Source organism: Thrips palmi, unplaced genomic scaffold, assembly GCF_012932325.1.
Source record: "Thrips palmi isolate BJ-2018 unplaced genomic scaffold, TpBJ-2018v1 HiC_scaffold_16, whole genome shotgun sequence".
Lineage (NCBI taxonomy): Eukaryota > Metazoa > Arthropoda > Insecta > Thysanoptera > Thripidae > Thrips > Thrips palmi.
In genome coordinates this window covers 6,880,653-6,908,093 of record NW_023144625.1, presented here as the reverse complement: position 1 = coordinate 6,908,093, position 27,441 = coordinate 6,880,653, and the positions used below count along the sequence as shown (strand labels likewise).

The following is a 27,441-nucleotide window of genomic DNA, read 5'->3' as shown; positions in this document are numbered from 1 at the left end:
GGGGCGCCGGGCGTGCTCATCTAGAGGCCGCGGCGCTCCGCCCAGAGAGACGCTAAGATGATGAAGCCGACTTGAGGAGGCCCAATGGGCCGCCATCAGCATCGGCCACGGCCACTCCGTCGCCATGGCAACGCTTTTGTGGGATTGGGGCCCCGGAGCGGACGCTTATTCCGAGCGAGTCGAGCCACTACAGCGGGGCGCCGACAGGGTGACGTGTTGACGCGGTCAGCGCGCAGATTCACGAGGGAGGGGAGAGAGAGAGAGAGAGAGAGAGAGAGAGAGGAGAGAGGAGAGAGAGAGAGAGAGAGAGAGAGAGAGAGAGAGAGAGAGAGAGGAGAGAGAGGAGAGAGAGAGAGAGAGAGAGAAGAGAGAGAGAGAGAGAGAGAGAGAGAGAGAGAGAGAGAGAGAGGGAGAGAGAGAGAGAGAGAGAGAGAGAGAGAGAGAGGAGCGTGGCGTGGTGGAGCGCCCGGGGGGTAGGCAGTCCCGCTGCACGGGCGCGCATACGGGCGTGCCTAAGCGCTCGAGTCACGGCGCCGTGGGCCTCCACCGCCACCCCGGCGGGCTGGGGGCTGGGCTGCCCCGACTCGACTCCCGACCGCGGTGTGCCCGGCCCGGCCCGAGTTTGGCCAGTTTGCACAGCCATGCTGGCGCGCCGTGCCTGGCCCTGCCTTGTCCCCCGAGTGTGGACAGAAAGGGGAAAGGCGGAATGAAATGGTGTTGGAGTTGTTTCCGACAAAGCCTCTAGTTTCCTCTCTGTCTGTTCGCAGGAAGGCGTGTCGCAGCTGCCGGAGCTGCCAGTGCTCGACGCGCGAGGGCGGCGCGCCACTGCCGCCGCTGCCGCCGCCTCCGCTGCCGCCGTCCGTGGGGCTGCCTCTAGCGCCGCCGTTGGGGCTGCCGCCCCGGCACGCGCTGCCGCCGCCCCCGCCGCCCTCGACGCAGCACAAGCCGCCGCCGCCGTCGCCGCCGCCCATGCACACCCCGCCGAGCGTGCCGCTGCCCGCGCCGCCGCCGCCGCCGCCCCTGGCCGCCAACATGGTGCCCAACAACCTGGGGGCGCCGCCCCACGGCCACACCAGCGGCACGGGGCTGTCCATGGCGCAGCAAAACATCTCGACGCACCTGCCCGCGCTGCCCGCGCTGCCGGGGCTGGACCCCGCCAAGGGCCACCTCGGCCCGCCCGGCCACCTCGGCGCCGACCCCCAGCGCCACTCGCAGTCCGATGACGACTCGGGCTGCGCCCTGGAGGAGTACACCTGGGTGCCGCCCGGCCTGCGCCCCGACCAGGTAAGCAAGCACGACTCTCGCTCTCTCGCTCGCAGTGGGCCAGAAGACCGGCGCCGGCGGACAAAACTCCAGACGCGTCTTGAGCTCCAGCGTCGCTAAACAGGACTCGAACCCAGCGTGTGACCCCCACCAATGGATTCCTCGTTCGGAGAGCGATCCATCGGTGGGGTCACACGTTCGGTTCGAGTCCCACTTAGCGACTCTGGAGCTCAAAACGCGTCCGGGATTTGGAAAGCCTCTCAGGTCTTCTCGCCCACCCACTGTAAGACGGACACGGGCGTGATGTGCGCCTCGCCGCGCGCCACGCACGCCGCACGCTCCGGCGAGCGTGACATTGTGGCGTGTTGCGCGTTCCGCGCGATGCTCCGCGACGCGTCATCGGCTGCTCCCCGTGCTCTACATGCACGGCCAATGAGCGTTGCGCAACTTTATTGCCGCCGTTCTCATCGGGCCGCTCGCCGCGGCTTGCCGCTTTCGCCACGGACTGTGCGTCTCGGCGCGGGAATTATTTAGTAGTGGCGTGGCTCGCCGAGTCTTAGCAGGCCTCTCGGCCGAGGCCGCGTTATAGCGAGCTAGGCCAAGTCGGCCGGCTACTGTTCGGCCGGAGTACACGGCCTCATAAACGTAACAACAAATTATTTTTACTGCCGCGGCGTGGCGGGGCGGGGCGGGGCGGGGCGGGGCGGGGGCAACATGCGGACGCCAGGTGGGCTATGGGCCGAATAGCACCGCACTAGCACTGCCCTGCAGCTGCGGGCCGGCAGGTGCGGCTGGTGCGGTAGCGGCTGCGGCGGCTGCAGCCGTGCGAGGGTCAGTGTGCAGCACACTGTGAGCGGCCCGAGCAGCATGTGTAGCGGGGCTATAGCAGCGGGGCTGACGCGGTCCCTTCCTCCAAGCTAGCCCAACAGTCCGCCTTACAGTCGTCGCCTCCTGTGACTCTCGTGGAAAATGCCTCCAAATCCGAGAAGCAGGCCTGTCTCTACGATATGCGAAATGGGAATTGCATCTGTGCCCTATCTGCTCTGCTTATACACGATGATTATGATCCTTCCCCTCCTCAGAAGTAGGAGAAGACAGAGAGCATGCCGCGGGGCGGCGTCGGCGGGGCGTTCTGCTGGAACTGATCAGTCTCGCCGTTTTTAGAGATGGAGCGGGGTGCGGTGGGGCGGGGCGGGGCGGGGCGGGCGGGGCGGGGCGGGGCGGGGCGGGGCGGGGCGGGGCCTACAAACACTTAGTAGCACTGCTCCCGATGCGTCCGGCCGATAGGGCCTAGGCGTGACGGCAGCGGGAAGCCGAGTGGGCAGACCCGCCCCGCCCCGCCCCGCCCCGCCCTCCGCTGGACCCCTCCCGGACCAATCAGGACGTTATCAGTAATCAATCGGAGACTTGCTGATTCGTTTCGCTCCTGTAACTCGCGCGCGCGCGTGCGTGTGTGTCTGTGCGTCCGTGTGTGAGATGGGGGCGGCTTGTAGGGCAGCATTGCAACACCACACACACCAACGGAGACGGCCGCGCATGCCGCTTCCTCCTCGCACTAGTGTCCGGCGGCAGACTGATTCCGAGAGTCTTTTCCGTCTCTCTGTCTCTCTCGCACCTACATGCGGCGCCCCATGAGTGCGAGAGAGACAGAGCGACGAAAACGACTCTCGGAATGAGCCTGCAGAGCCAGTGCTCTCTTTACGTCGCCTCGCGGTCCGACGGCGCGTGATCGAACGCCTTCCTGAACGCCCTTGATCATGGGCGGGGCGAGGCTGCCCTGCCCTGCGAGCGGCCTCAGCAGCGGCAGCAGTTTCGAAACGGAAAACCGGCGCTATCATTGGAGATCGCACGGAGCACGCGTGTGCGGGCGCGCGGCGCACCAACACACACACATACACACTTACACACTTACTTACTTACACACACACATACACACACACTGTCAATCGGGGCCGGCGGCGGCAGTAAATAGTGACACTTTATGACCACCTGAGCCGTCTGCCGCCGCGGGGCCGCCTTCACCGCGCACGCCCGGAGCGTGGCGTGGTGTGGCGTGGCGTGGCGTGGCGTGGCGTGGTGTGGCGTGGTGTGGCGTGGCGTGGCGTGGCGTGGCGTGGTGTGTCGTGGCGTGGCGTGGTGTGGCGTGGCGTGGCGTGGCGTGGCGTGGCGTGGCGTGGCCCCCCCAGCAGACTGATTCCGAGAGTGTCGTTTTCGTCGTTCTGTCTCCCTCGCACTCATGAGGCGTCCCGTAAAGGTGGGAGAGAGACAGAGCGACGAAAACGACTCTCGGAACCAGCTCGCTGCTGCAACACACACGCGCGTTGCGCGTGCGCTCGTGCCTTGGCGCTCCGTGTAAGTAGTGCGAATGGACTCAGGCGGTCGTCGTCGCCCGGCCCTGCAGTGCCCTGCCTTGCAGTGCCCTGCCTTGCAGTGCCCTGCCCTGCGCAGTCCCTTCGCGTGATCAGCGACGCCGTCATCAAAAAGGCATCAGCCGCGCGGCTTTTCAACGCCTCGATTCATTTGGCGCGTCACGCATGCCGCCTGCAACAATAACAACAACAACAACAACAACAACAACATCGCTCCTCAGCGTAATTCCTGCATGGGGTACTCCATAGTTGTGATGCCACGGGGTGAACTGGAAAATCCTAAGTTCTGATCACGCGACTTGAGTCGCCCAAAAGTGTCCATTTCTCGATCGTTTTCTTAGAGGCTGTATTCGAACTTGGCGCGCGAACTTCGACCGTCGCCTGATCACAACACCGCGAGCAGCAGCAACTCCTGGTGGTGATGAGTGACAGCGAGGCAAGCCACCATAACAGAATCGCGCGACTCGGATTTCGGGGCTTTTGTTTACCTCCGTTTTCTTTTCTCTCTCACTCTCCTTAAATTCCCTTGCCCAAACAGAAATAGGCAACCGACGGACCGGCGACGTAACGCCTTATGGCGCGTACGGCCCTGCAGACTGATTCCGAGAGTCCTCTCCATCGCTCTGTCTCTCTCGCACCTACACGGGACGCCCCATGAGCGCGAGAGAGACAGAGCGACGAAAGCGACTCTCGGAATCAGTCTGCTGCTGCGCTGCCCCGGCCGGCCGGCCGGTCGCCCGGTAAGTCGATGATGGTTATAATAGAGCCCGATGGCCTCGCCATAAATTTACTGGCCATTGCATACAGATGTATCGCCCCGGACGGCTCCATCTCGTCGTCCCGCTGACTCGCGGACGCGCGGACACTACCCCCCCCCCTCCCCCATTCTGATTTATTCCAGTGGCGTATTACGCCCCGCGCGGTATGATCCGACCGACGCGTAATATAAGACAAGTCGGCGTCCCCGCGGCGCGGCTCGCGGCTTCGAATCCCCCCATTGCGTCATTCATTGTGGCCCCTGATGAAAACGGAGCGTAAACGAAGGATGAACGGGGAGGTAAAACGAAGCATAAACGAAGGACGAAAGTAAACGCTTGTTTCGGCGGAGCTTAAACGAAGCATAAGGCTTCGAGACCATCGGAGCATAAACGATGCTTGAACGAAGCATAAGGCTTCGAGACCATCGGAGCATAAACGAAGCTTGAACGAAGCATAATCGGAGTGGCAATAGGTAAAAGGAAACAGACCGGCGAGGCTACCTCCTGATGATTCTCCGAGCCTGGTGCCTCGTTTGACTCATCCACGCGCGGGAAGCGCCGAAAGTGATGCTTGTAGAAGTTTTGAACCCACGACGCCGCCTCGGTGCACCTCAAAGCTGAAGACGCTGCCAACTGCGCCACGGAGGATGTCTGGGGAGCTTCCTTTACACAGCACCTGACTATCTGAGCGAGAGTGTTCTCCGGGCCCACCCCCGGCTGGGGTCACTGGAGGGGGTACGGCTGCAACATGGTTCGGCCTCAGAGCCAACTCATTGCAATTTACTCTAAGTGTCGCCGGAAGCGTAAACGAGGAGGTATTGGGGCGTTGACGAAGAGGTCAGCCCACGGAGCGTAAACGAAGGAGAGCGCTCCCTTCGTTTCAGCTTCCCCGGTCGAAAGGAAGCATGAACGGAATGGTATCGGAGCGTAGGTGAAGATGTCGGCCGCGGAGCGGAAACGAAGAAAACGCCACCTTCGTTTAAGCTTGCCCTGAGAGGAGGGAAGCATGAACGGGGTGGTATCGAAGAGGAAACGAAGCGGTCAGGCACGGAGCGTAAACGAAGGAGGAACCACCTCCGTTTAGGCTTCCCCTGCCAGGAAGGAAGCATAAACGGAGTGGTATCGGAGCGTAGGTGAAGATGTCGGCCGCGGAGCGGAAACGAAGAAAACGCCACCTTCGTTTAAGCTTGCCCTGACAGGAGGGAAGCATGAACGGAGTGGTATCGAAGAGGAAACGAAGCGGTCAGGCACGGAGCGTAAACGAAGGAGGAACTACCTCCGTTTAGGCTTCCCCTGCCAGGAAGGAAGCATAAACGAAGAGATTGGAGCGTAAGCGGAGCACTACCTCTTCGTTCATGCTTCGCTCACGCTTCGTTCATGCTTCCAGGCTCCAAACGTTATCCTTCATTTTCATCAGGGGCAGTGTCCTGCCGGCTATTTTTCCTACTTTATCCTCGTTTCTCGGACGGCGCGTCCTTTTCTTTTCCTTTTTGCTTTTCCAGTGTGCGTGCCCCGCCGCTGTCGCGTCCTTTACGAAAGAGTTGTTAAGCGTGGTTTATGTCCCGCAGCGCCTCGCTTGTTTCCGTCGCTCTGTCTCTCTCGCACTCGTGGGGCGTCCCGTACAGGTGCGAGAGGGACAGAGCGAAGAGAACGACTCTCGGAATCAGTCTGCAGGCGGTGCGATGTACGTGTGGTTAGGCGGGGCTGCCAGCAGGCTCATTCCGAGAGTCGTTCTCGTCTCTCTCGCACCTACCCGGCACGCCCTGTGAGTGCGAGAGAGACAGAGCGACGAAAACGACTCTCGGAGTCAGTCTTCGGCGGGCCCCTGGACTGGGGCGATTCGTCAACGGCACGGTCGGAAGGCTCAGTGCGCTCAGTGTCCGGGATGACTCCACGATGACTCCACGATGACTCCAAGCCCTCGCCGGCAAGCGGCACAAGGCCCGTGCAAAGGGGGTTTGTTAGTGTCAGGGACTCGGTCAGGCTGCTCGAAAAACACAAATGCAAACCGAAACAAAATCCGTGTTTTCTCGTGTTTTATTTGCCATAAAAATCAACGCACTGTAAGAAACACATAGGGAATTTACGAAAGTACCTCTGGAAAAAAATGTTACTGAAGGAGCGCCTTTGTGAATTTTCTAAAATTCTTTGCGACACTACAAAGAATCTTCTGCAATTTACAGAAAATCTTCGCAAATTGAAGATGTTTCGTTCATTTACCAAACTCCCGTCGGCAAGCATTTTTCCAGAGGCACCTTCGCGAATACCCACCCGAGATTAACACCTTCGAAACCTTGACCTTGACTTTTCTATTCACTGTGCGTTATATAGTTTCGCCGCGGTGTTAATGACGCCCGACATTTCGTACGGCAGTAAAGCCAAACTTTGTGTACATTGGGGGGCCGAGGCACGAGGCGGGGCAGCGGGGGTAACGGGCGGCCCATGTTGATTACATGTGCCGCCTGCTAATACGACTGGCTGGGTAATCGCCGTGTTTCCACACACACGGCCCAATAACCACTATACGACCCCGCAAGCCCAACAGCCTAACACTACACACACACACACACGTACGCACACTTACACACACACGCGCGCGCGCACGCGGTGTGACAGCCTGACCCGTTACACGCGATTCCCCTGGTGCGGTAAACCCTCCCGTCCGGAGCGCGCTCGCGAACAGCACCGCCACTGTTGTTGTCGCCTGAGAGAGAGAGAGAGAGAGAGAGAGAGAGACGGAGAGAGGGAGAGGGAGAGAGAGAGAGAGAGAGAGAGAGAGAGAGAGAGAGAGAGAGAGAGAGAGAGAGAGAGAGAGAGGGAGGGAGTGTGTGTCCAGGTCGCCACCAGCTTTGAGCTAAACCGCCCCGACACAACGCAACAACGCGCAACAACGCCACCTGCAACCCGCACTGCTGCACCGCCACAATGGCACAATGGGTGCTGCGTGGCGCGTAGCGGATCGAAGCGCCAAGCCCGGCCAAACCCGGCAAGCGCGCCAAGCGCACAGGGCAGAGCCGGACAGAGCACCACAGGACAGGGCTGTCCGACGTGCGCGACGCGGCCGACGTCCGGCGAGCCCTTGACGGCGACCCTGCCCGGGCGTGGACGCGCGTCGAGGGGTGAATCACTGGTGTACTCATGTGTACAAATTAGCCTGTACTCAGTGTACTCACAAGTTTAAATTTAACGAAATTCGCTTGTTTGAAGTAAGGTCTGATGTTGCTAATTGTCTGAAACGCGAAATAAAGCCTTTAAATGTTTATAAATGTGAAATTTATGAGTTTCCTAAGGTGTACTCACCCGTACTCATGTACTCATGTGTACACCAGAACGCCGAGTGATTCACCCCTCGACGCGCGTGTGGGCAGTGGTGTAGGCGGAGTGGGGGAGGGAGGTCAGAGGGTCATGTGTCGCCCCCTCCCCTTTGGCACTAGACAGACGCCTGGAGGGTCGGCAAATCGCGGTAAATTAAGATGCATTCCGTCAGAGGCTAGGCTAGGGGCGTGACTTGACCACCCCTTTCGAACTTTCTGCGCACGCCACTGGGCGTGGACGGACTGCTCCAGCCCCGGGCGAAGCAGGTCAACCTGCGCCTTGGCCTTGAACCGGAGTCCCTTGGCGACGGCTGGCTGGCGTGGCCGTTTCGGCCGCCGGCCCGTAGACTGATTCCGAGAGTCGTTTTCGTCGCTCTGTCTCCCCCGCACTCATGCGCGCCCCCTGTAGGTGCGAGAGAGACAGGGCGACGAAAACGACCCTCGGAGTCAGTCTGGAGGGCGACGCGGCGACGCGGTGCGAACGATCCGATCTGGCGGCGCCTGTCCCGTCGGCTGCCGCATCTCCCGGCGCCAGGCTGCGCGCTGCGCCGGGCGTAGCCAGGCGGGCCGGCCGGCAGCGCGGCGCCGTCCCCCGCGGTGCCCCCCCCCCCCCCCAAGGGCCCCACCCCCGCCCCGGCGCCCGTCGCCCCAACCCCGGCTTGGACCAGCGCCCGGGCCGCCCGGGCCACAGTGGGCCAGAAGACCTGCGAAGGCGGCTAAAGCTCCAGACGCGTTTTGAGCTCCAGAGTCGCTAAATGGGACTCGAACCGAACGTGTGACCCCACCAATGGATTGCTCTCCAAACGAGCAATATATTGGTGGGGTCACACGCCGGTTCGAGTCCGACTCTGGAGCTCAAAACGCGTCTAGGGTTTTGGCCGCCTCCACCAGTCTTCTGGCCCACTGTGCGGGCCGCAGCGGCTTCGGATTCCAGCCCCAGCCCCGGATTCTTGGCTCCATGGCTCCATGGCGCCAGCCGCCCCGTGGCTCGGGCGGCGACAGACTCCTTTCGGTCCATTTCGAGTGGGGGTGTGTTTGCCTGTTTGACTCCGTTTGGCGCGCCATGGCGTCCCCGCAAGACGGCGAGGCAGCGAGTGGCTGGATGGGATGGCTTTGCATGCCGCGACTCGGCGCCTTACGGTCGGTGCGCGGGGATGAAAACAACAACAAACGCGAAAAAAACAAAACAGGAATGCACTTTCAGAATCTTGCACCCACGCCCTCGCCTCGCCTCCATATCGCCGGTCGTCGCTTTTTATTCGACTCTGTCTTTTCCTTCATCTCTCTCTATCTCTCTTTCTCTCTCTCTCTCTCTCTCTCTCTCTCTCTCTCTCTCTCTCTCTCTCTCTCTCTCTCTCTCTCTCTCTCTCCAGAGGGCGCGGCCGTTGTCACAAGGCCCTGCAGTGCGGCGGGGGAGGCGGGGGATCGCGGTGGCATAAGTGGCTGGGCCTGCTGGGCCGGGTCGCGCGGCCTGGCCTCGCCTCTCGCCTCCCACACACTGCGAATCCATTCCCCCGCCCCTCCATGAGCGCCCTCTCCCGCACGAGGTGTTAATAACCCGCGGGGTGGATGCTACATCGCAGGGGAGGGGAGGGGGGGGGGATTGCAGCTTAGGAGAGCGGGAGGGGAGGGAGGGCCGGACTGCGGCCGCGTGTGACTTGCATCGCTAAGTCACTCCCTCCGACCTCTAACCTCTCCCTGCAGTGGCCTGGCTTGGCCGGGGCGGCTGCTGCAGGCGGACTCCACGCGCGCTTCGTCTCTGTCTGTCTCTCTCGCACTCGTGGCGCGGCCCGGCGGCCCGTCGGCGTGCGAGAGAGACAGAGAGAGGGACGGGGGCCGTCACGTCACCGCGGCGGCCAGATTGGCTCGGCCGGAGAGATATTTCCCGCACTTGCTTTTAATTCGCCGGGGGGAGTCGGGAGGTTCATTCCGAAGAGTATCGGCGCTCTGTCTCTCTCGCGGCCCCTCGGAACGCCCCTCGGAACGCCCCTCGGAACGCCCCTCGGAACGCCCCTCGGAACGCCCCTCGGAACGCCCCAGGAGTGCGAGAGAGGCAGAGCGAGGAAAGCACGGCAGCCCGCAGGAGGGCGGCGCGGCGTGCAGCGCACGCCAACGGCCCGGATTAGCAGCCCGAGTCCGAACTCGAGGTGCGCGCTGCGCGTCGAGTGTATTGAATTTGGCGCGGGACGTCGTCCACCCGTCGCACAGTGGGCCAGAAGACCGGTGGAGGCGGCCAAAACTCTAGACGCGTTTTGAGCTCCAGAGTCGCTGAATGGGGCTCGAACCGAACGAGTGACCCCACCAATGGATTGCTTTCCGAACGAGGAATCCATTGGTGGGGTCACACGTTCGGTTCGAGGCCTGTTTAGCGACTCTGCAGCTCAAAACGCGTCTAGAGTTTTGGCCGCCTCCACCGGCTTCTGGCCCACTGTGCGTCGGGCTCGGCGTCCGCCACGTCCACCCCGTCCATGCCCCGACGATACCCCGACAATGCAAATGGCAGCCACACCGCGCCACGCCCATCGGCACCGGTGTGGTCCTGGTCGCTCTGTCTCTCTCGCACTCATGGCGGCGTCCCGTACAGGTGCGAGAGAGACACGGCGGCGAAAACGACTCTCGGAATCAGGCTGCAGCCGCGGGGACAGGCGCGGTGCGTCGCGTGATAGCAGCCGACGAGCGTTGCGTGCGTGCGTGCGTGCGTGCGTGCGTCTGTGCGTGCGTGCGTGCGTGCGTGCTTGGACTGCAGCGTGCCGTTTGCGGTGTGGCTCGCGGCGTGTGGCGTGGCGGGGCGTGGCGGGGCGTGGCGGGGCGTGGCGGGGCGGGGCGCGACCAATATCAGGCCGGTTCGTTTGCTGCGGTCTAACTGCCGGCCTGCCAGCCCTGACTGCCGCAGGAGACCCGCCCTGCCCTTCGGCCCCTATGACAGTGTAGCGGCTAGGCAGGGCAGCCGAGGCAGCCGAGGATAGCGGCCCTGGTTCGGTTCGGGTTCGAGTCGGGTTCTGGTTTCGGCGTTTCGACGCGGCCGTGGCCGGTCGGCCTTCAGTCCGATTCGCCGCGGTGGTGTCCGCCCGGACGTCTTCCGGTTCGGCCAGCTCACGCACGCACACACACATGCACACACACACACACACACACACACACACACACTCGCAGACGCAGGCACGCACCGGATCCCTGGAAGAACGGGACTATTAGAACGCGTCTGCTAATAACTTTCTTTCTTCTGGTCCTGGCGGTCCTGGCCGGCGGTCCTGGTGATGATGATGCTGTTTTGATTCTCGGGCCGTGCCGCACCGTGGGCCAGAAGACCGGTGGAGGCGGCCAAAACTCTAGACGCGTTTTGAGCTCCAGAGTCGCTAAATGGGACTCGGAACCGAACGTGTGACCCCCACCAATGGATTGCTCTCGGAACGAGGAACCCATTAGTGGGGTCACACGTTCGGTTGGAGTCCTGTTTAGCGACTCTGGAGCTCAAAACGCGTCTAGAGTTTTGGCCGCCTCCACCGGTCTTCTGGCCCACTGTGTGCCGTGGCCCTGGCCGTGGCGCTCTTTCACGGGGAAGTCCTAAACCATGTGCCCCTTCCCCCCCCCCCACTCCAATTTCCCCGTCAGCGGACCCGTCGATTGAGCGGTATCGGATCCACGCAGGGCCGCCGCGCCGCTGCCACTCGGCCAATTAAGCATCAAGCGGACTTCCTAATATTCCCGCGCGACCCGCGGGATCCGCGCGAAACGCGATGCCCTGCGCTCGTGTGTGTGTGTGTGTGTGTGTGTGTGTCTGTGTGTGTGCATCTGTGTGTGTGTGTGTGTGTTTGTGTGTGTCTAGGTAGGTATGTGTGTGTGTGTAACTAGCCGACCTGCCTCCTGACTAATGACGATCGAACGGCACACACGGCGTTGAATTACGCGGACGTGCTCGCGCCTCGTGTGTGTGTGTGTGTGTGTGTGTGTGTGTGTGTGTGTGCACTCGGCGTGAAGTGCTATCCGCAGGAATGCACACATACCAGTGCCATAGAAGAAGAGCGTGCGGCTGGAACGAGCGAGCGAAAAGACGAGCAGAGAGAGGAGAGAGAGAGAGAGAGAGAGAGAGAGAGAGAGAGAGAGAGAGAGAGAGACGAACGCGTCTGCTTAGCCACGCGGCGGGTGGCGTCACCGTCGAATTAATTTTCCGTCCTCGCGTCGAACGTGTGCTTTTCGACGCGCGCGTGATGCTGTGTGTGTGTGAGAGAGAGAGAGAGAGAGAGAGAGAGAGAGAGAGAGAGAGAGAGAGAGAGAGAGCGGCCGCACCGTCATAATAAAGACACTGCGGTCGGGTCGCGACCCCCGCGGGGCGTGTGACCCCCCCAAGTCTCATGACGACGCCCCGCGACGCCCCCCAGACGCGCAGCCAGCCAGCCAGCCAGCCAGCCACTCGACGTCGTGCCAGACATAATAATTCCTTGCCGTTCGTTCGGACGTGGGGGCGTGGAGCGGCGAGTTCACCGTCACGGGGTGCGAGTGCGAGGGCACCAAGACGTCCTTCTCCTCGTCATGCTTCTTTTCGGCTTTCAATATGCACTGGACCGCGCCACGCGGTGACACGCCGCACAGTGGGCCAGAAGACCGGTGGAGGCGGCCAAAACTCTAGACGCGTTTTGAGCTCCAGAGTCGCTAAACAGGCCTCGAACCGAACGTGTGACCCCACCAATGGATTCCTCGTTCGGAGAGCAATCCATTGGTGGGGTCACTCGTTCGGTTCGAGCCCCATTTAGCGACTCTGGAGCTCAAAACGCGTCTAGAGTTCTGGCCGCCTCAATCGGCCTCCTGGCCCACTGTGCGCCGCCCGGCGGGTAGGCCGTCCGTGGCGGTGGTGCGCAGAGGTGCGGGCGAGTTGCCTACCCGCCAGGCGCTCGCCGCGCCTTGCACACTGATTCCGAGGGTCGTTTTCGTCGCGCTGTCTCTCTCGCTCTTATGGGCCGACCCGGCGATGGCGGTGGTTGTGGGTTCAAGCCTCTCTGATTGGTGAGGCGACCAAAAAACGTTAACGCTAACGCTAACGTGAAAGCAGATGATACTTATGAGAATGTTTATTGAAATGTATGAATGTGATATTTTGTCAATTTATTTCAAAGAGTAAACACTCGGAACTCTTTTTTTTGACAAATCTCTTACGCACGGTAATTCATGAAAATGACAATTTTAGTATAACTTTTGAATATCCTAACGTGCCATGTTCGCAATGACGGTGGGACACTCATATGTCCGATACCACTTGTGTTGGGTATCATTTTCGTTCTTTCAACGCGAAGATGCACAATTTGGTGGCTAATCACATAATACTCATACCATAAAGTTGTGTTCGGTACTAGGGCAAGGGCCTTGCGGCACGCGGCGTGTCAGCCACATCTCCAAGCGGGGCCGCCGGCCGGCGCGCCCCCCGAAAACCCCACCTCAAGATAGATAAGCAAGAGTGGCGCACACTGCCGACTGCCGACGCGCCGCTTCTCGAGAGGGGCAGGGGTTCGGGGGGGCGCTGCACCATGCGTTCTACGCACTCAAGGCTCAAGTGCGTGTGTGTGTGTGTTGTGTAGACTGCTGCGGGTGTGGCGGGGCGCGGCGGGACGTGGCGTCTCGGCAAGGGATGGGCGAGGGGGCAGCTACGCGATGCGTGCTAGCAGCGTCCCGTAACGACGCGCAACGCGAGGGACGCACTTTATAGTACTAGATAATGGGTGTCGAGGTTATACGCCGCGCGCGCAACCCGAGCCCCCCCAGCGCCCCCATTCATGGTGCGGCGCGCGACGGCGCGGGCGGCGCGGCACGCTGCGGGCCCTCCGCTCATAATCTTCTAGGCAGGCGAGCCAGCCGCTGCCTTGCCAGCGAGGCGCTCGGGCCCCCTTTTAGGCTTGCTAGTCAGGCAACGGCTACTGCTGCCTGGCTAGCCGGAAACTCGGTACTCTCTGCACGAGAGTACAAGCACGCTGATACGTGAACGTATCATCTGCTAAAAACGCTTGACGCGTTATGATTTCCAGAGTCGCGAAATAGGACTCGAACCCGACGTGTGGCCCCAATAATGGATTCCTCGTTCTGGGAGCGACCCATTGGTAGGGTCAGACGTTCGCTTCATGTCTCATTTAAGCGACTCTGGAGCTCAAAACCCGTCCGGGATTTTGGCCGCCGCCGCCGGTCTTCTGGCCCACTGTGCGCTCAAGCCCCGTCGGCGCGCCTCAACTTTTGCAGCAGGTCGTTGCTGCACAGTGGGCCAGAAGACCGTGGAGGCGGGCCCAAAAATCTAGACGCGTTTTGAGCTCCAGAGTCGCTAAATGGGGCTCGAACCGAACGAGTGACCCCACCAATGGATTGCTCTCCGAACGAGGGAAACATTTGGGGGGGTCACACGTTGGTTCGAGGCCTTTTAGCGACTCTGGAGCTCAAAACGCGTCTAGAGTTTTGGCCGCCTCCACCGGTCTTCTGGCCCACTCCACTGTGTGCTGGTGGCGTGGAGCGTGCGGCGGGCGACTCTTTTTAATTACGTTAACGTTTCCTGGCGCTGCGGCGCCGTCAGCGTCTGGGAGGTGTTATTGTTGTTTCGAGTTGAAGTGGCCCGGCCCGCTCCGCGCCGCTCCGCGCCCCACCTTGTAGTCACGTAGCTCCGCTCGGCGCTCTCGCGGCCTCGCCAGACGCCGCGCCGCTTCGTTCTCGGGGGCGCACATTTTCGTTTCACACTCAGTTTGTTTTGGCTGCTTTGGCGCTGCTTGTACACTGTGTAGCCGGGATGTAACGCAATGCAGCACTCCGGGGACGCGGCGGGACCAGGGCAAAGTTTGCTGGGCGCCGCCGGAAAAGGCAGCCCTTGTTACAAGGCTGGCCCATTACAGTGTGTTGGCCGTCAGAGACCGCGCCGCAGCCCTATGCACAGTGGGCCAGAACAGGGGTCTCAGACGGGCGGCCCGCGGGCCGCTCCGTCCCGGAGCTCGGGTGCCACACGGCCCGCAGCGGGCCGCAATGGGAATGTGGCGGCTGCTCGGCACACAGGTCCGGCTGGCTGGGCGGCGGCGCGCTGCCTCGTCGCCCGCTGTCAAACGTTCTGGCCCCGGCCGGCGCGCCGTGGCTGGCCGGCATTTTTCGCCTCAAAGGCCCAGGCCCGAGCAAGGCCAGACAGTCAGCCCGTCGGCCGAGGCAGCCCCGGGCGCTGGGTCGCCGCCGTCGCCGCTGTGTGCTGCTGGGTCGAGTCCGGGTGTCACACCTTCGCCGGGGCCCACTCATTTCATCTCTAAACGCTCTTTTTGCCTGTCTCCTCTCTATGTGGCCCGCAAGCCATGCTCACTCTGAGCCCCTGGGCCAGAAGACCGGTGGAGGCGGTCAAAATCCCGGACGCGTTTTGAGCTCCAGAGTCGCTAAATTGGACTCGAAGACTCGAACCGAACGTGTGACCCCATCAATGGATTGCTCTCCGAACGAGGAATCCTTTGGTGGGGTCACACGTTCGGTTCGAGTCCAATTTAGCGACTCTGGAGCTCAAAACGCGTCCGGGATTTTGACCGCCTCCACCGATCTTGCGGCTCTCTGGTCTGAGGTGCAGCAGCCTAGCCGGAGAGGGCAGTCGATCCCGGAGACTCAGTCCCTGTGCTTCCAATTCCTAATTTCACGCTGGCGCTTCCTTTCTTTAATTCTTTCCCAGCGTCGTTCCGTCGTTCCGTTCCCGCTGGCGTCCCCTCCGCGCTCCGCGTGGCTCCGCGTGGCTCGGCGGCGGCCGGGGAGTGCCCAAAACAAACAAACAAACGCACGTGAATTCCTCTAATTATGTTTTATCGGCGTACGTGAGGCGAGGCCCGGGCCGCGCTGGGCTTGGCCAGGCTGGGCGCTGGGCGGGCCACGAGGCGGGCCATGTTCCTGCACTACTTTATGGCGCCTGGGGGATAAAAGTGCAGTCAACGGGGAGGGCCAGGCCGCCGGGGCCGCGGGGCCCGGAAGGGCTCACGCGCACCTGGAACGCTGGAACACCGACATAGACAGGAAGACGCTCCCGAGGGAACGTTTGGCGAAACTGAGCCGGGCAGGGCGGGGCGGGGCAGGGCGGGGCGGGGCGGGGCGGGGCGGGGCAGGGCGGGGCGGGGGGGGGGGGCGGGGCGGGGTGCGGAGGGGCGGCCCCCATGGGCCATCCCGGCTCGGAGGGTCGTACGCCTCGCGCCTGTGCCTCCCCCAACCCGACTAACCCGACCCCGGCAGCGAACCAGCGAACACACTTGAAAGCTCCTGCAGCCAGCCATCAACTACCCTCTAGCCGCCAACCCGTCCGTCTCGCTGCCGCTCTCTCTCTCTCTCTCTCTCTCTCTCTCTCTCTCTCTCTCTCTCTCTCTCTCTCGCACCTGTTGATTCGCGCCATAGCGCGGTGGCTGCGGCGCGATTTCGACTCCGGCAGCGAGCGGCCGCGCTGCGGTGTCGCGCCAAGCGGCGCCAAGCTTCCCGTCTCCGCCGCGAGGGCGGTGGCGGCGCCACTGATCGACTTGGCCTGCCTTCTGCACACTGATTCCGAGAGTCGCTTTCGTCGCTCTGTCTCTCTCGCACTCATGGGGCGTGCCGTGTGGGTGCGAGAGGGACAGAGCGACGATACAACGACTCTCGGAATGAGCCTGCTGTCTTGCTGACCGTGCTGACCCGACCGCTCCTTGTTCCAGGTGCACCTGTACTTCTCGTGCCTGCCCGAGGAGCGCATCCCCTACGCGGGCTCGGCCGGCGAGCGCTACCGCGTCCGCCAGCTGCTGCAGCAACTGCCGCCGCACGACAACGAGGTGCGCTACTGCCGCGCGCTGTCCGACGAGGAGCGCAAGGAGCTGCGGCTCTTCTCGGCGCAGCGCAAGCGGGACGCCCTGGGCCGCGGCATGGTGCGCCAGCTCACCGCCACCCTCCCCTGCGAAGCGGTAAGTCTTGGGTCCCGGGTTCGAGTCCCCGCGCCGCCAGCTGCCTTTTTCTTGAGTCGCACAGTGGGCCAGAAGACCGCTGGAGGCGGCCAAAACTCTAAACGCGTTTTGAGCTGCAGAGACGGTAAACAGGCCCCGAACCGATCGTGTGACCCCACCAATGGATTCCTTCGTTCGAAGAGCAATCCATTGGTGGGGTCACACGTTCAGTTCGAACCCCGTTTAGCGTCTCTGTAGCTCAAGACGCGTCTAGATTTTTGGCCGCCTCCACCGCACAGGGGGAAAGAAACCCGAAAACGTGGCCAAAATTGATTTGCAGACGCATCTTAAACGGCAAATGCGTAATTTTTGGAGTGTAAGGGTTTTTGGGGTCAAGGTATTCAAATCTGCAATCAAAATTCAATTTTGAAAATATTCAGGGGCGGATCAGGGAGGGGGGCAAATTAAGAAATGCTCTAATGCATGTGCGATGCATCATTTCCTATTGATTGAGAGTCCAGGATTTCAAATCTGTAAAAAAAAATTTAATTTTGAAAATATCCAGGGGCGGATCAGGGGGGGGAAAATTTTTAAAAATGCTCATATACATGTGCGACGCATCTTTTCCTATAGATTGAGAGTCCAGGACTTCAAATCTGTAAACAAAATTAAATTTTTGAAAATATCCAGGGGCGGGTCAGGGGGGGGTAAATTTCAAAAAATGCCCAAAAATTGTCACGTGGCACAAAATTTCGTAGGTTTTGGGGGCAAAAAATTTCAATTCCGCTAACAAAATCCAATGTGACCCTCGTATTTGAGCTGGCCATGGAGACCTTGACCAACATAAAACGGCCCTGAAGACCGATTTTTCCTACGGCCACCAGTTTCCGAGATACGAGGACGTACCACGAGGTCGCCGACGAGGCCGACGAGGAAGTCGTACAATGTTTGGAGGCCAAAGAGGCTATGCCCGTGCCCGTGAACCCTTTTGGTGTCCGGGACTTTTGATGACGGTATTCTCTTCGTGGGTTCTTGAGCTCTCAGGAACTGGATGTTGGCCAAGATCTGCGCAGCCGTTTGTCCAGGATGGCGACGAACTAAAAAAAAAACACTTCAAATCGACCCACATCGAGATGTTCGTCGCCATCCTGGACAAACCGCTGCGCAGATCTTGGCCAGTATCGAGTTCCTGAGAGCTCAAGAACCCACGAAGAGAATTCCGTCATCAAAAGTCCCGGACTCCAAAGTGGGTCGCCGTTCGCCGTCATGGCCTCTTTGGACACCAAACATTGTACGACTTCCTCGTCGGCCTCGACGGCGACCTCGTGGTACGTCCTCGTATCTCGGAAACTGGGGGCCGCAGGAAAAAACGGTTTTCACACCCTATGCGGGTCCTGACGGTCTCGATGGCCAGCTCAAACGCAGGGGTCGTCATGGCGGACACGGAAGGACGTCGTCGGCAACCTCTCAAGGTGCCCCTCGACGTTATTAATACGGACGCAATAATGAATACAACTTCAGTTTCTTAATTTTTTTTTGAAGTGTTTGTTTTTATTGCAGAAATAAAAACTTAGTCAATTCTCGCGATTTACCCTTAATTAGCTCTACAATTTCGCACGGCATTCAAAATGGAGCACTTTGGAGCAAGATTTATCTTCTGCTACTTGTAGTCGACACATTGGTGCGTGATCTCCCGCAAACCGTTTCACCGTGAACCGCCGTTAAATTTAGTTATAGTCAATTCAATATATCTTGTCGATTTTTTTGAAATTAATGGAATGTTTTACTTAAATCGACTTTGTGAGGCGACCTTTGGGGGTACAGACTTTTTTGTTACGCCAAATTGTTCAGGAAGAAACGGACTTTAAACGGGATAAGTCGCTTTTTTTCGGGAAGGTGCAAACAGGTCATAAACAGTGCCTAAATAAAGCAATTTTTTCTTACTTTTCACAAAATTTTCGTTTAATTATTTATTCCTTTTCCGACGGCACTGGAAGCTCTATGGGTCGATTCCTATCTGAAATATTTTGGATATTGAAGTTTTGGGATATTAACATTGCACGCAGGCTGTTATGAGAGGCCTGGGACACGTTTCATTTTAGGGTATTTTGGCCACGTTTTCGGGTTTCTATCCCACTGTGCACCGGTCTTCTGGCCCACTGTGAGTCGTCGGCTGTTCGTAGAGCACGCAGCACCGCGTACGTCGGGGCCGTCCCGTCTGCTCGCGCCGATAATTTCAATCCCCTGGCGAATTTCCCCAAGGACTGGTTTGGTCTGGGTTTTGCGCGGTAACTGCGCGCCGCTCTCTCTCTCCCTCTCTCTCTCTCTCTCTCTCTCTCTCTCTCTCTCTCTCTCTCTCTCTCTCCTTTTTCTCTCCCTCTCTCTCTCTCTCTCTCGCTCGCTCGCTCGCACCCCAACTCTTTTGCCGTCTGTCTCCGTCTCCTCGTCTGCTCCTCCGCACTACCCTCATCTGCCTTTCTCAGGAAACAATCTGCCGGGGTGTGTTCCTGCGCCGTCGAGTCCATCATCCCCGAAGCCAAGAGAGAGAGAGGAGAGAAGAGAGAGGGGAGAGAGAGAGAGAGAGAGAGAGAAGAAGAGAGAGAGAGGGAGAGGGAGAGAGAGAGAAGGGGAGAGAGAGAGAGAGAGAGAGGAGAGAGAGAGAGAGACAGATAGGGCTGCGCCGGATCGGCGCGGGAGGTGAGGCAGGGGTCTCAGACGGGCGGCCCCCGGGCCGCTCCGGCCCGGAGCCTCGGGTGCCACCGGCCCGCAGCGAGCCGCAATGGGAAAGATAGGCGGGCCAGACTCGGGCCGCACAGGTCCAGGCTGGCGGGCGGCGGGCGCGCTGCCTCGTCGCCCCGCTGTCAAACGTGTCAACCGGCCGGCTCGCCGTGGCTGGCCGGGATCTCTCCGCATCACAAGGCCCCTATGGGGGAACAAGGCCCGGGCAGTCAGCCCGTGCGGGCCCAGGCAGCGCAGCGCTGGGTCCCCCCGTCGCCGCTGCCGTGCGGGGGGGGAGTCCGGCGTGTCCCCACCTTCGCCGCCTCACTCATTTTTATCTCCTATCTCTCTTTTGCCTTTCTCTCTCTCTATGCGGCCCGCAAGCCATGCTCACTCTGAGACCCCTGGGCTGAGGGAGCGAAAAAAAAATTGAGGGTCGAACGGAGGAACGGCTCGACTCGTCGTGTTGCCCCATTGCGAGAATGGATTCGACGCGAACCAACTTTTGAAATTGAAGCGTCATCCTCCCCTCTTTGCATAAAGAGAGGAGACGCGCGATGCCCCGCCCCACCACGCCACCACGCCACGCCACGCCACGCCCCGCCACGCCACGCCACGCCCTGCGCGCGCGACTTATAAATTTCCTGGCCAATCTCGGTGGCGGTAGCAGCCAGTGCAGAACGCTTTGCCAATCTGTTGAGACACGCTCCGCGTAAAAGAGGATGAAAACCCAAAAGGTTCTGGAGGTGGGGCGGGGGGCAGATCGTCGATGGAAAGCTGTTCGGAAATTGATTGCGCGAGAACAAAGATTCCCCGGCATAATATGCGCGGCCCGGCCGAGGGCACAGTGGGCCAGAAGGCCGGCGCTGGTGGCCAAACCTCTAGACGCGTTTTGAGCTCCAGATTCGCTAAATGGGACTCGAACCGAACATGTGATCCCGCCAATGGATTGCCCTCCGAACGAAGAATCCATTGGTGGGGTTACACGCTCGGTTCTAGTCCCATTTAGTGACTCAGGAGTTCAAAACGCGTCTACAGTTTCGGCAGCCAGCGCCGGTCTTCTGGCCCACTGTGGAGGGCCAAGGAGGCGCGGGAATGCCGAGGGCAGACCTCGCCTCGGTTCGGCGCGGCTCGCTGCCGGCGGCAACATTTTTATTTTTATCTAGGGCGAAATATAAAGTGCGCGGATGGTTCATTTCGGACTAGAAATTCGGCGAAGGCGAGGCGAGCCGCCGAAAATGAATCCCCGGAGCGGCGCGGCGCGGCTCGGCTCCGCTCGGCTCCGCTCGGCGCGGCAAAGGAGACGAGGAGGATGTCACGGGAATTCTCCCAAGATGCTTCGCAATTAACCGCCCCGAGAAAAGTGCGTATTTTATTCCGGTCGGACGACCACGGGGCCGTCTGCCCGCCTGCAGGCTGGTTCCGAGAGTCGCCCTCGTCGCTCTGTCTCTCTCGCACCCTTATGGAGCGCCCCACGAGTGCGAGAGAGACAGAGCGACGAAGACGACTCTCGGCTGCGTGGCCCGCCGTGCAATCCGCCGGTGGAGTTCAAAGAGGGCGAGGGTCTAGTCTACCTCGACGCGGCACTTTTAATTTTCGGCCCCGCGCCGACCCTCGCCACGCTGATACCGGCCCTTATCGCCCTCCCGGCGAGGAGGGCGAGGGCGAAGGGTGAGGGCGAAGGGCGAGGGCGAAGCGAAGGGCGAGGCGAAGGGCGAGGGCGAAGGGCGAGGGCGAGGGCGAAGGGCGAGGGCGAAGGGCGAGGGCGAAGGGCGAAGGGCGAGAGCGAGGGCGAAGGTGAAGGGCGAGGGCGAAGGGCGAAGGGCGAGGGCGAAGGGCGAGGCGAAGGGCGAGGGCGAAGGGCGAGGGCGAAGGGCGAGGGCGAAGGGCGAAGGGCGAAGGGCGGAGGGCGAGGGCGAAGGGCGAGGGCGAAGGGCGAAGGGCGGAGGGCGAGCGCGAAGGGCGAGGGCGGAGGGCGAGCGCCGCCCCAGGGCGCTCTGACCAGACGGCCACGGAAGGGCGGAGGGCCCCCGGGGCCCTGCGGGGATTAAAAGAAGAAGACATTATGCGCTGATTGGGGCCAGTGGGCCGTGGCTGCCTGCCTGCCTGCCTGTCCCAGGGGGCGCCGGCCGAAAGGGCTGTATTCAATGATGATTGCTCCTAAGCCAGTGGTGGCGCCGCCCCCGCCACGCCGCGCCGCGCCGGGGAAGTACTTCCGGCACTCAGCAGACGGCGGTGCCAGTTTCTCTCTCGCGCGCACGCACTGTCTGCCTCTGTTTCGCTCCCTCCTCTTTCTTTCGTTTGTCTGGCCGGGGTGGCCCGCCTTTTGTGTCCGTCGCCCGTCGCGTCACAACGTCTTCCACCAGGTCTGATGCCCTCGCCGGCGTCGCGTGGGTGCGCGGGTGCGTGGGTGTGTCGCCGCTCCGCCGCCACACAGTGGGCCAGAAGACCGGTGGAGGCGGCAGAAATTCTACACGCCTTTTGAGCTCCAGAGTCGCTAAACAGGCCTGAAACCAAAAGTGTGACCCCGCCTATGGATTCCCCGTTCGGAGAGCAATCCATAGGTGGGGCCACACGTTCGGTTCTAGTCCCATTCAGCGACTCTGGAGCTCAAAATCCGTGTGGGGTTTTGACCGCCTCCACCGGTCTTCCGGCCCACTGTGCGCCACCTCAAGCCGCAAGCACGGCCTCCAGCGCGCCGACGACGCGACGTACGGCGCCGAGTCCGTGGTGGCCGTTTTAGCTGGCATTTCTTTAATGCGTTTCGCGGGGTGGAGTTGAAGCGGGAACGAAACATCACCACCGCCGGGGCGGCATGGGCCATGGGGCGCGCGGAGCCTCACATCTTAGCGGGGCGCGTCTCTTTCACGACCAGAGCGAGGAAGCCAGCGACTCAGCGACCCGGAGAGGAGGAGGGCGAGGCCGAGATCATTTCGTTTGCAAACGTAGCCGTGTAGCCACGAGCCGTGGGCAAAGTAGATGACCGAGGGGGCTGCTCACCGCCCTCCCCCGGGACGCGCGGGACGGCCCAGCAGACTGATTCCGAGAGTCATCGCTCTGTCTCTCTCGCACCCATACGGAACGCCAAGGAGTGCGAGAGAGACGGGGCGACGAAGACGGCTCTCAGTCTGCAGACGGGGCGGCGGGCTGCTTCCTGTTCCACCCCTTGCAAGGGCCTGGCGGGGCCGTGCGGAGCCTTGCAGAGCCCCGCGGAGCACGCCGCCGAGAGATGTTTTCTCAATTGCTTTTAAATGGAACGTCCGGAAAAGTAATTAAGGCACGCGGGGTGCGCGCGGAGCCAGGCCGGGCCGCTGCAGTGTCCGATTCTCCAGCTCCGCCGAGCCCGGGCTTGGCGCTTCGCGGAGCTTCGCGGAGCTTCGCGGCGGCAGTGCCCTGCGCTGCGCGCCGCGCCCAGTCATTGTTCGTCATGAGGCTTGAGTGAAATTGTCCGTGGAGCCCCTCAGAAGTAAAACCCCCGCCGGCCCCGGCCGCCCCGGGCCACACTGCGCGGAAGTTCCTCGTCGAGAGCCTCGCCGCCCCGACAGCGGAGGACAATATTGCCGGAATGAAGGGGAGGGGGGGTCGCCGGGGGCGTCCGCCTGCGCCCAGGGTCACGTCAACGAGCTGGGGTTCAAGGCGGCCGTCGTCCGTGTCCAAGTGGAGGACGGACTCCGTGTCGGCGGCGCGCACCGCGCGCGCCGCTCTCGCTCCGCCTCGACAGTTGTTCCATGTCATTCCGGCATTTCCATGATTCCTCCCCGATAATCCGCAGGGGTCCGAAGGCCCGCGCGTGCGGCCGGCCGGCCTGCTTCTAGCCTTTCTGGCCGCGCCAGCCCCGCCCGCCGAGGGGCAAGATATTAAAAATGTGAAATATGAGGATAATTATTCCCGCCCTCTCTTTCGGCCTTTCGGCCCGAGCGCCGAAGAGCGGCAACGAAAAAATGCGCCTTATTTCTCATCCCGGAGGGCGAAACAATAACGCCAAGTCTCAAAGTGGCGGAGCGGGAACGGAACGCCCGCCGCCTTGCCGGCCGGGGAATGACTTAGTGGTCCTATGAGAAATCGCGCGGCGCCGCGCGGTAAGTTAATGGCGGCGCCGTTTTCTGGTTCGCGGAGAGCGCCTTGCCGCCCTGCAGCCCTGCGGTGCGTGGGTCACGCGTCACGTACACGCGCAGAAATTAGCGGTCCAGCGCTGCGGCGCGGGGTATCGCCGAGCCTTCCCTGTGGTAGAGTCCCCTCCTGTCGGGAGTATCGCCAGGCCTTCCCTGTGTGTGTAGATTCGCAGCGGACTGATTCCGAGAGTCGTTTTCGTCGTTCTGTCTGCCTTGCACTCATGGGGCGTCCCGTAAAGGTGCGAGAGTAACAAAGCGACGAAAACGACTCTCGGAATCAGTCTACAGGTCGCGGCGCTGTGATGCACCATGCCATGCTGATCAAAGTTGTCGTGCCCTTTCTCACTGTGCCTTCGCCCTCCTGTTACAGTGCACCGAGCCGCTGGGGGCCGGCGACATGGCCGTGTCCGCGTCCAGGGCGGGTTCCCAGGCCGCGTGGCACCCCGCCTGCTTCACGTGCTGCACGTGCCGCCACCTGCTCGTGGACCTCATCTACTTCTACAAGGACGGCCGGCTGTACTGCGGCCGCCACCACGCCGAGACCCTCAAGCCGCGGTGCTCGGCCTGCGACGAGGTGGGCTCCCAATTCCAAGCTTCTTTGGTTCAAGCCACGCACAGTGGGCCAGAAGACCCGTGGAGGCGGACCAAATTTTAGACGCCTTCAGAACTTATCAATACATTCAGTGCGCTCAATGGTTCTTTGGCAGAGGTACTACCGTGTGCGAAAGGATCCGACCGTCGCTACCCCGCGCGCAAGAGACCAACCATAAGGCTAGCGTTGTAAATCTCTGACGCGTGGAGTAGTGACGGTCTGATTCTTTTGCACACGGTAGTACAACACAAGTTCCACACCCGAAGCGAGTCAGGGAGAAGTAAATCGGGGCCATTTCCGATTACTCGCCTTCTGCTCCTGGGGATGTGTCCGCTGACGTGAGAGGCACTGATGTGTCGCCTTAACGCTCGTAGTTTCCTCAACAGTTCTTTACTTACCTCACGTTCGATTCGAATGCCATTCAAAGAGCGCGAAACGCGTCTAGAATTTTGTCCACCTCTCGGTCTTCTGTTCGATACTGTGCCGCGGTGGCGGACGCATTTCATAAAGCTAATGAGCTAATGAGTTCCCGCTTTGCAGATCATCCTGGCGGACGAGTGCACCGAGGCGGAGGGGCGCGCGTGGCACCTGAAGCACTTCGCGTGCGCCGAGTGCCAGGCGCAGCTGGGCGGCCAGAGGTACATCATGAGGGACACGCGGCCCTACTGCCTGCACTGCTTCGACGCCATGTTCGCCGAGTACTGCGACTCGTGCGGCGAGCAGATCGGCGTGGACCAGGGCCAGATGAGCCACGACGGCCAGCACTGGCACGCCACGGAGCAGTGCTTCTGCTGCAACACGTGCAGGGGCAGCCTGCTGGGCCGGCCGTTCCTGCCCAGGCGAGGCGCCATCTACTGCTCCATCGCCTGCTCCAAGGGCGAGCCGCCCACCCCCAGCGACGGCAGCGCGCCGCCCTCGGCCTCGCCCGCGCCGCCGCCCCTGGGCGCGCCGCCCCCGCTGCCGCCCTCCAACGGCAGGAGGCCGCCCCGCAGCCGCGCCTCCGCGCACCGGCCGCCGTCGGACGCGGGGTCCTCCACGCCGCCGGCGTCGCCCAGCCGGACGCGGCGAGGCCAGCAGCAGCAGCAGCACAGCCCCGCCAAGCTGCCGGTGCAGGCCCCCGCCGCGTCCCCCGCCACGTCCTCGGCGCCGTCCTCGCCGTCCGGGAACTTGAGCCCCGCCCACTCCCACGCGAGCCACCGCACGGACTCGCCGGCCGGCAAAGTCACCAGGAACCTCAGGTAAGTCGTTGGCTTGGTGGAAGTCACCGCCGTCGTGCGCTGCGCGCTGCGTGATGGTGCTAACCGCGTGTCTTGTCCACAGCGTCCAGCACCCGCTGCCTCCCAGCACGTCCCCGGGCGGTTCCTCCAGCGGCCCCCGCAGCCCCCTGGGCAGCCTGCCGCCGCCGTCGCCGCGCAGCTCGCCGTCGCACTCGCTGAACGCGGCGCCGGCCGCGGCCTCAGCCAACACGGGGTCGCTGCTCATGCCGTACCAGCCGGGCCTGCACGTGATGCCCGTGGCGCCGGGAGGGCCCGCGGGGCCCACGCCGCAGCTCAGCCCGCAGCCCAGCCGCTCGCCCAAGATGGGGCGGCGCGCGCTGCAGCAGAGGTCCCCGCACCACAAGGCCTCGGCCAGCAGCAGCGAGGCGGCCAGCCCCAGCCCGGAGCTGGTGACGGAGACCGTGACCACGGTCGTGGAGGAGCTGGTGGTGCGCGGCCTGCCCGGCGCGGCCAACGGCGCCTCCCCCAAGGGCCTGGACAGGGTGCTGCTGGAGCGCAACCTGGAGAGGCTGCTGTCCGACCACAACGGCGGCGCCGTCAACCTGGAGCAGCTCGCCGCGCTGGGCAGCATGGCCATGGGGGGCATGGGCATGGGCTCGCTCGGCTCGCTGTCCCCCGACCTGGAGAGGCTGCTGAGCGCGCGGGACCGATGCAGGCAACCGCTGCACCTCGCCAACCTGGCCGAGCTGAGCTTGTCACTGGACTCGTGGCAGCCCTTCAGCGAGGCGCTGCACTCGCAGCGGCACGACGGCACCGCGTCCATGCCCGAGCTGGACGCCCCGTCCGCGGCGTCGCTGCCCCCGCCGCTACCGCCGCCGCCGCCTCCCCCGCACGGCCACACCAGCTCGCCCGTGTCGCCCTGCAGCCCCGACACGCCGGACGGGCCCAGCCACAGCCCCAGCCACAGCCCCGCGCACGCCAGCAGCTCCACGCCGTCGCCCACGGCGCCGCAGACCCCGCAGGCGTCCGCGTCCACGTCGCGGGGGAAGAGCCGCGGCCAGCTGAGCGTGCGCTTCGAGGACCGCAACGACTGCAACAGCCCCGCGGGCGAGGGAAGGCCCTCCACGTCCACGAGGGAGTCCAGGGACGCGGCGCGCGAGGCGCGCGAGCGCAGGGCCGAGTCACGGCGAGCGCGGCGCGCGCGGCACAGTCGCGACTACGACGAGGACAGCTACTGCTCCACGTGCTCGTCCAGCTCCTCCAGCGACGAGTCCGAGGCGTACCAGCTGCCGCCGCGGCGCGCGTACGGCGGCGTGCGGATCTCGTACGTCCCCAACGACGCCCTGGCGTGCGCCAGGCAGCGCCAGCAGCAGCACACCACCATGCCGCGGTCCCCCGTCAAGAAGCCCAGCCAGAGCGTCACCCTGCCCGCCAACGCCGCCAACCCCGCGGGCCACCCGCACGCCATCGGCGCGCACGACAAGAACTGTGTCATCTCCTGATGCGCCGCCCTGTCGGGCGCCTGACGTGGTTGGGGCGATCTAGTGTTAGACTGTGTGAACTTTCTCGGTGATCGGAGAACTGACTGTACGTGCCAAAATGAAGACAGGGCTTTTTAGGAGTTTGAGAATTTTTTATACGACACTGTGATTGTATAATTTACCTTCTGACTCGGCGCCTTTTTTCAGAGCTGGAAAAGAGACTGCCGTAGTTAGTTCAGTCTAATTCCAAAAACGGCCATGTGACCACCATACTACATTCGATTGTATGGCAAACAGGGTTCACCTTAATTTATCGTAGAAGTGCTACGCCAGTGTTGTCTTCCGTGCTCTTACTATGAGTGTGTTTTGATAATGTTGCCCAAGCGTTTATCCATGAGACAGGTCCACCATCTTGTAGGTGGACTTGTTTCATGGGTAAATCAAAGAACTGATTTATGTATTTAAAGCTTATTTCAGAGTTTTACCAGATGAAATTCATGTAAATTGCATGCTTACATATTTATGTATTTCCCTTCCAAAGATGTCAACAAATGTATTTTTCTCGTAGAAGTTAAAGTTGTAATGTGACTATTGTCGTCTTTGTGTAAAAAGTGTAAATAAAATACTGGAAAGGCAACTCAAACGGAATCACTACTGTTCCTCTTTACTGCAATTAAATTAGCTCTGGGTTGGTACACAGTGGGCCAGCAGACCGGTGGAGGCGGCCAAAACTCT

The 27,441-nt window shown here is 61.6% G+C and overlaps 1 protein-coding gene across 1 annotated transcript; it reads left to right on the top strand.

Annotated features, from left to right (window-relative positions):
- The first annotated feature begins 1,031 nt into the window (after positions 1-1,031).
- On the top strand, positions 1,032-27,349 carry LOC117642956 (protein prickle-like). Its single transcript, XM_034381592.1, has 6 exons — positions 1,032-1,284; positions 16,365-16,607; positions 23,787-23,990; positions 24,549-24,912; positions 25,469-26,066; positions 26,151-27,349. Exons 1-6 carry the CDS (start codon positions 1,033-1,035, stop codon positions 26,725-26,727), a joined length of 2,238 nt encoding a protein of 745 aa, XP_034237483.1. The 5' UTR covers position 1,032; the 3' UTR covers positions 26,728-27,349.
- Positions 27,350-27,441: the final 92 nt, after the last annotated feature.

Bases quoted from the DNA above. Each gene is read 5' to 3' on its own strand.
- LOC117642956 (XM_034381592.1), top strand. From the start codon at position 1,033: ATGGTGCCCAACAACCTGGGGGCGCCGCCCCACGGCCACACCAGCGGC. The intron at 1,285-16,364 runs GTAAGCAAGCAC...TCCTTGTTCCAG, and splicing joins CCGGCCTGCGCCCCGACCAG to GTGCACCTGTACTTCTCGTG. The intron at 24,913-25,468 runs GCGCGCCGCCCT...CCGCGGCCTCAG, and splicing joins GCCCACCCCCAGCGACGGCA to CCAACACGGGGTCGCTGCTC.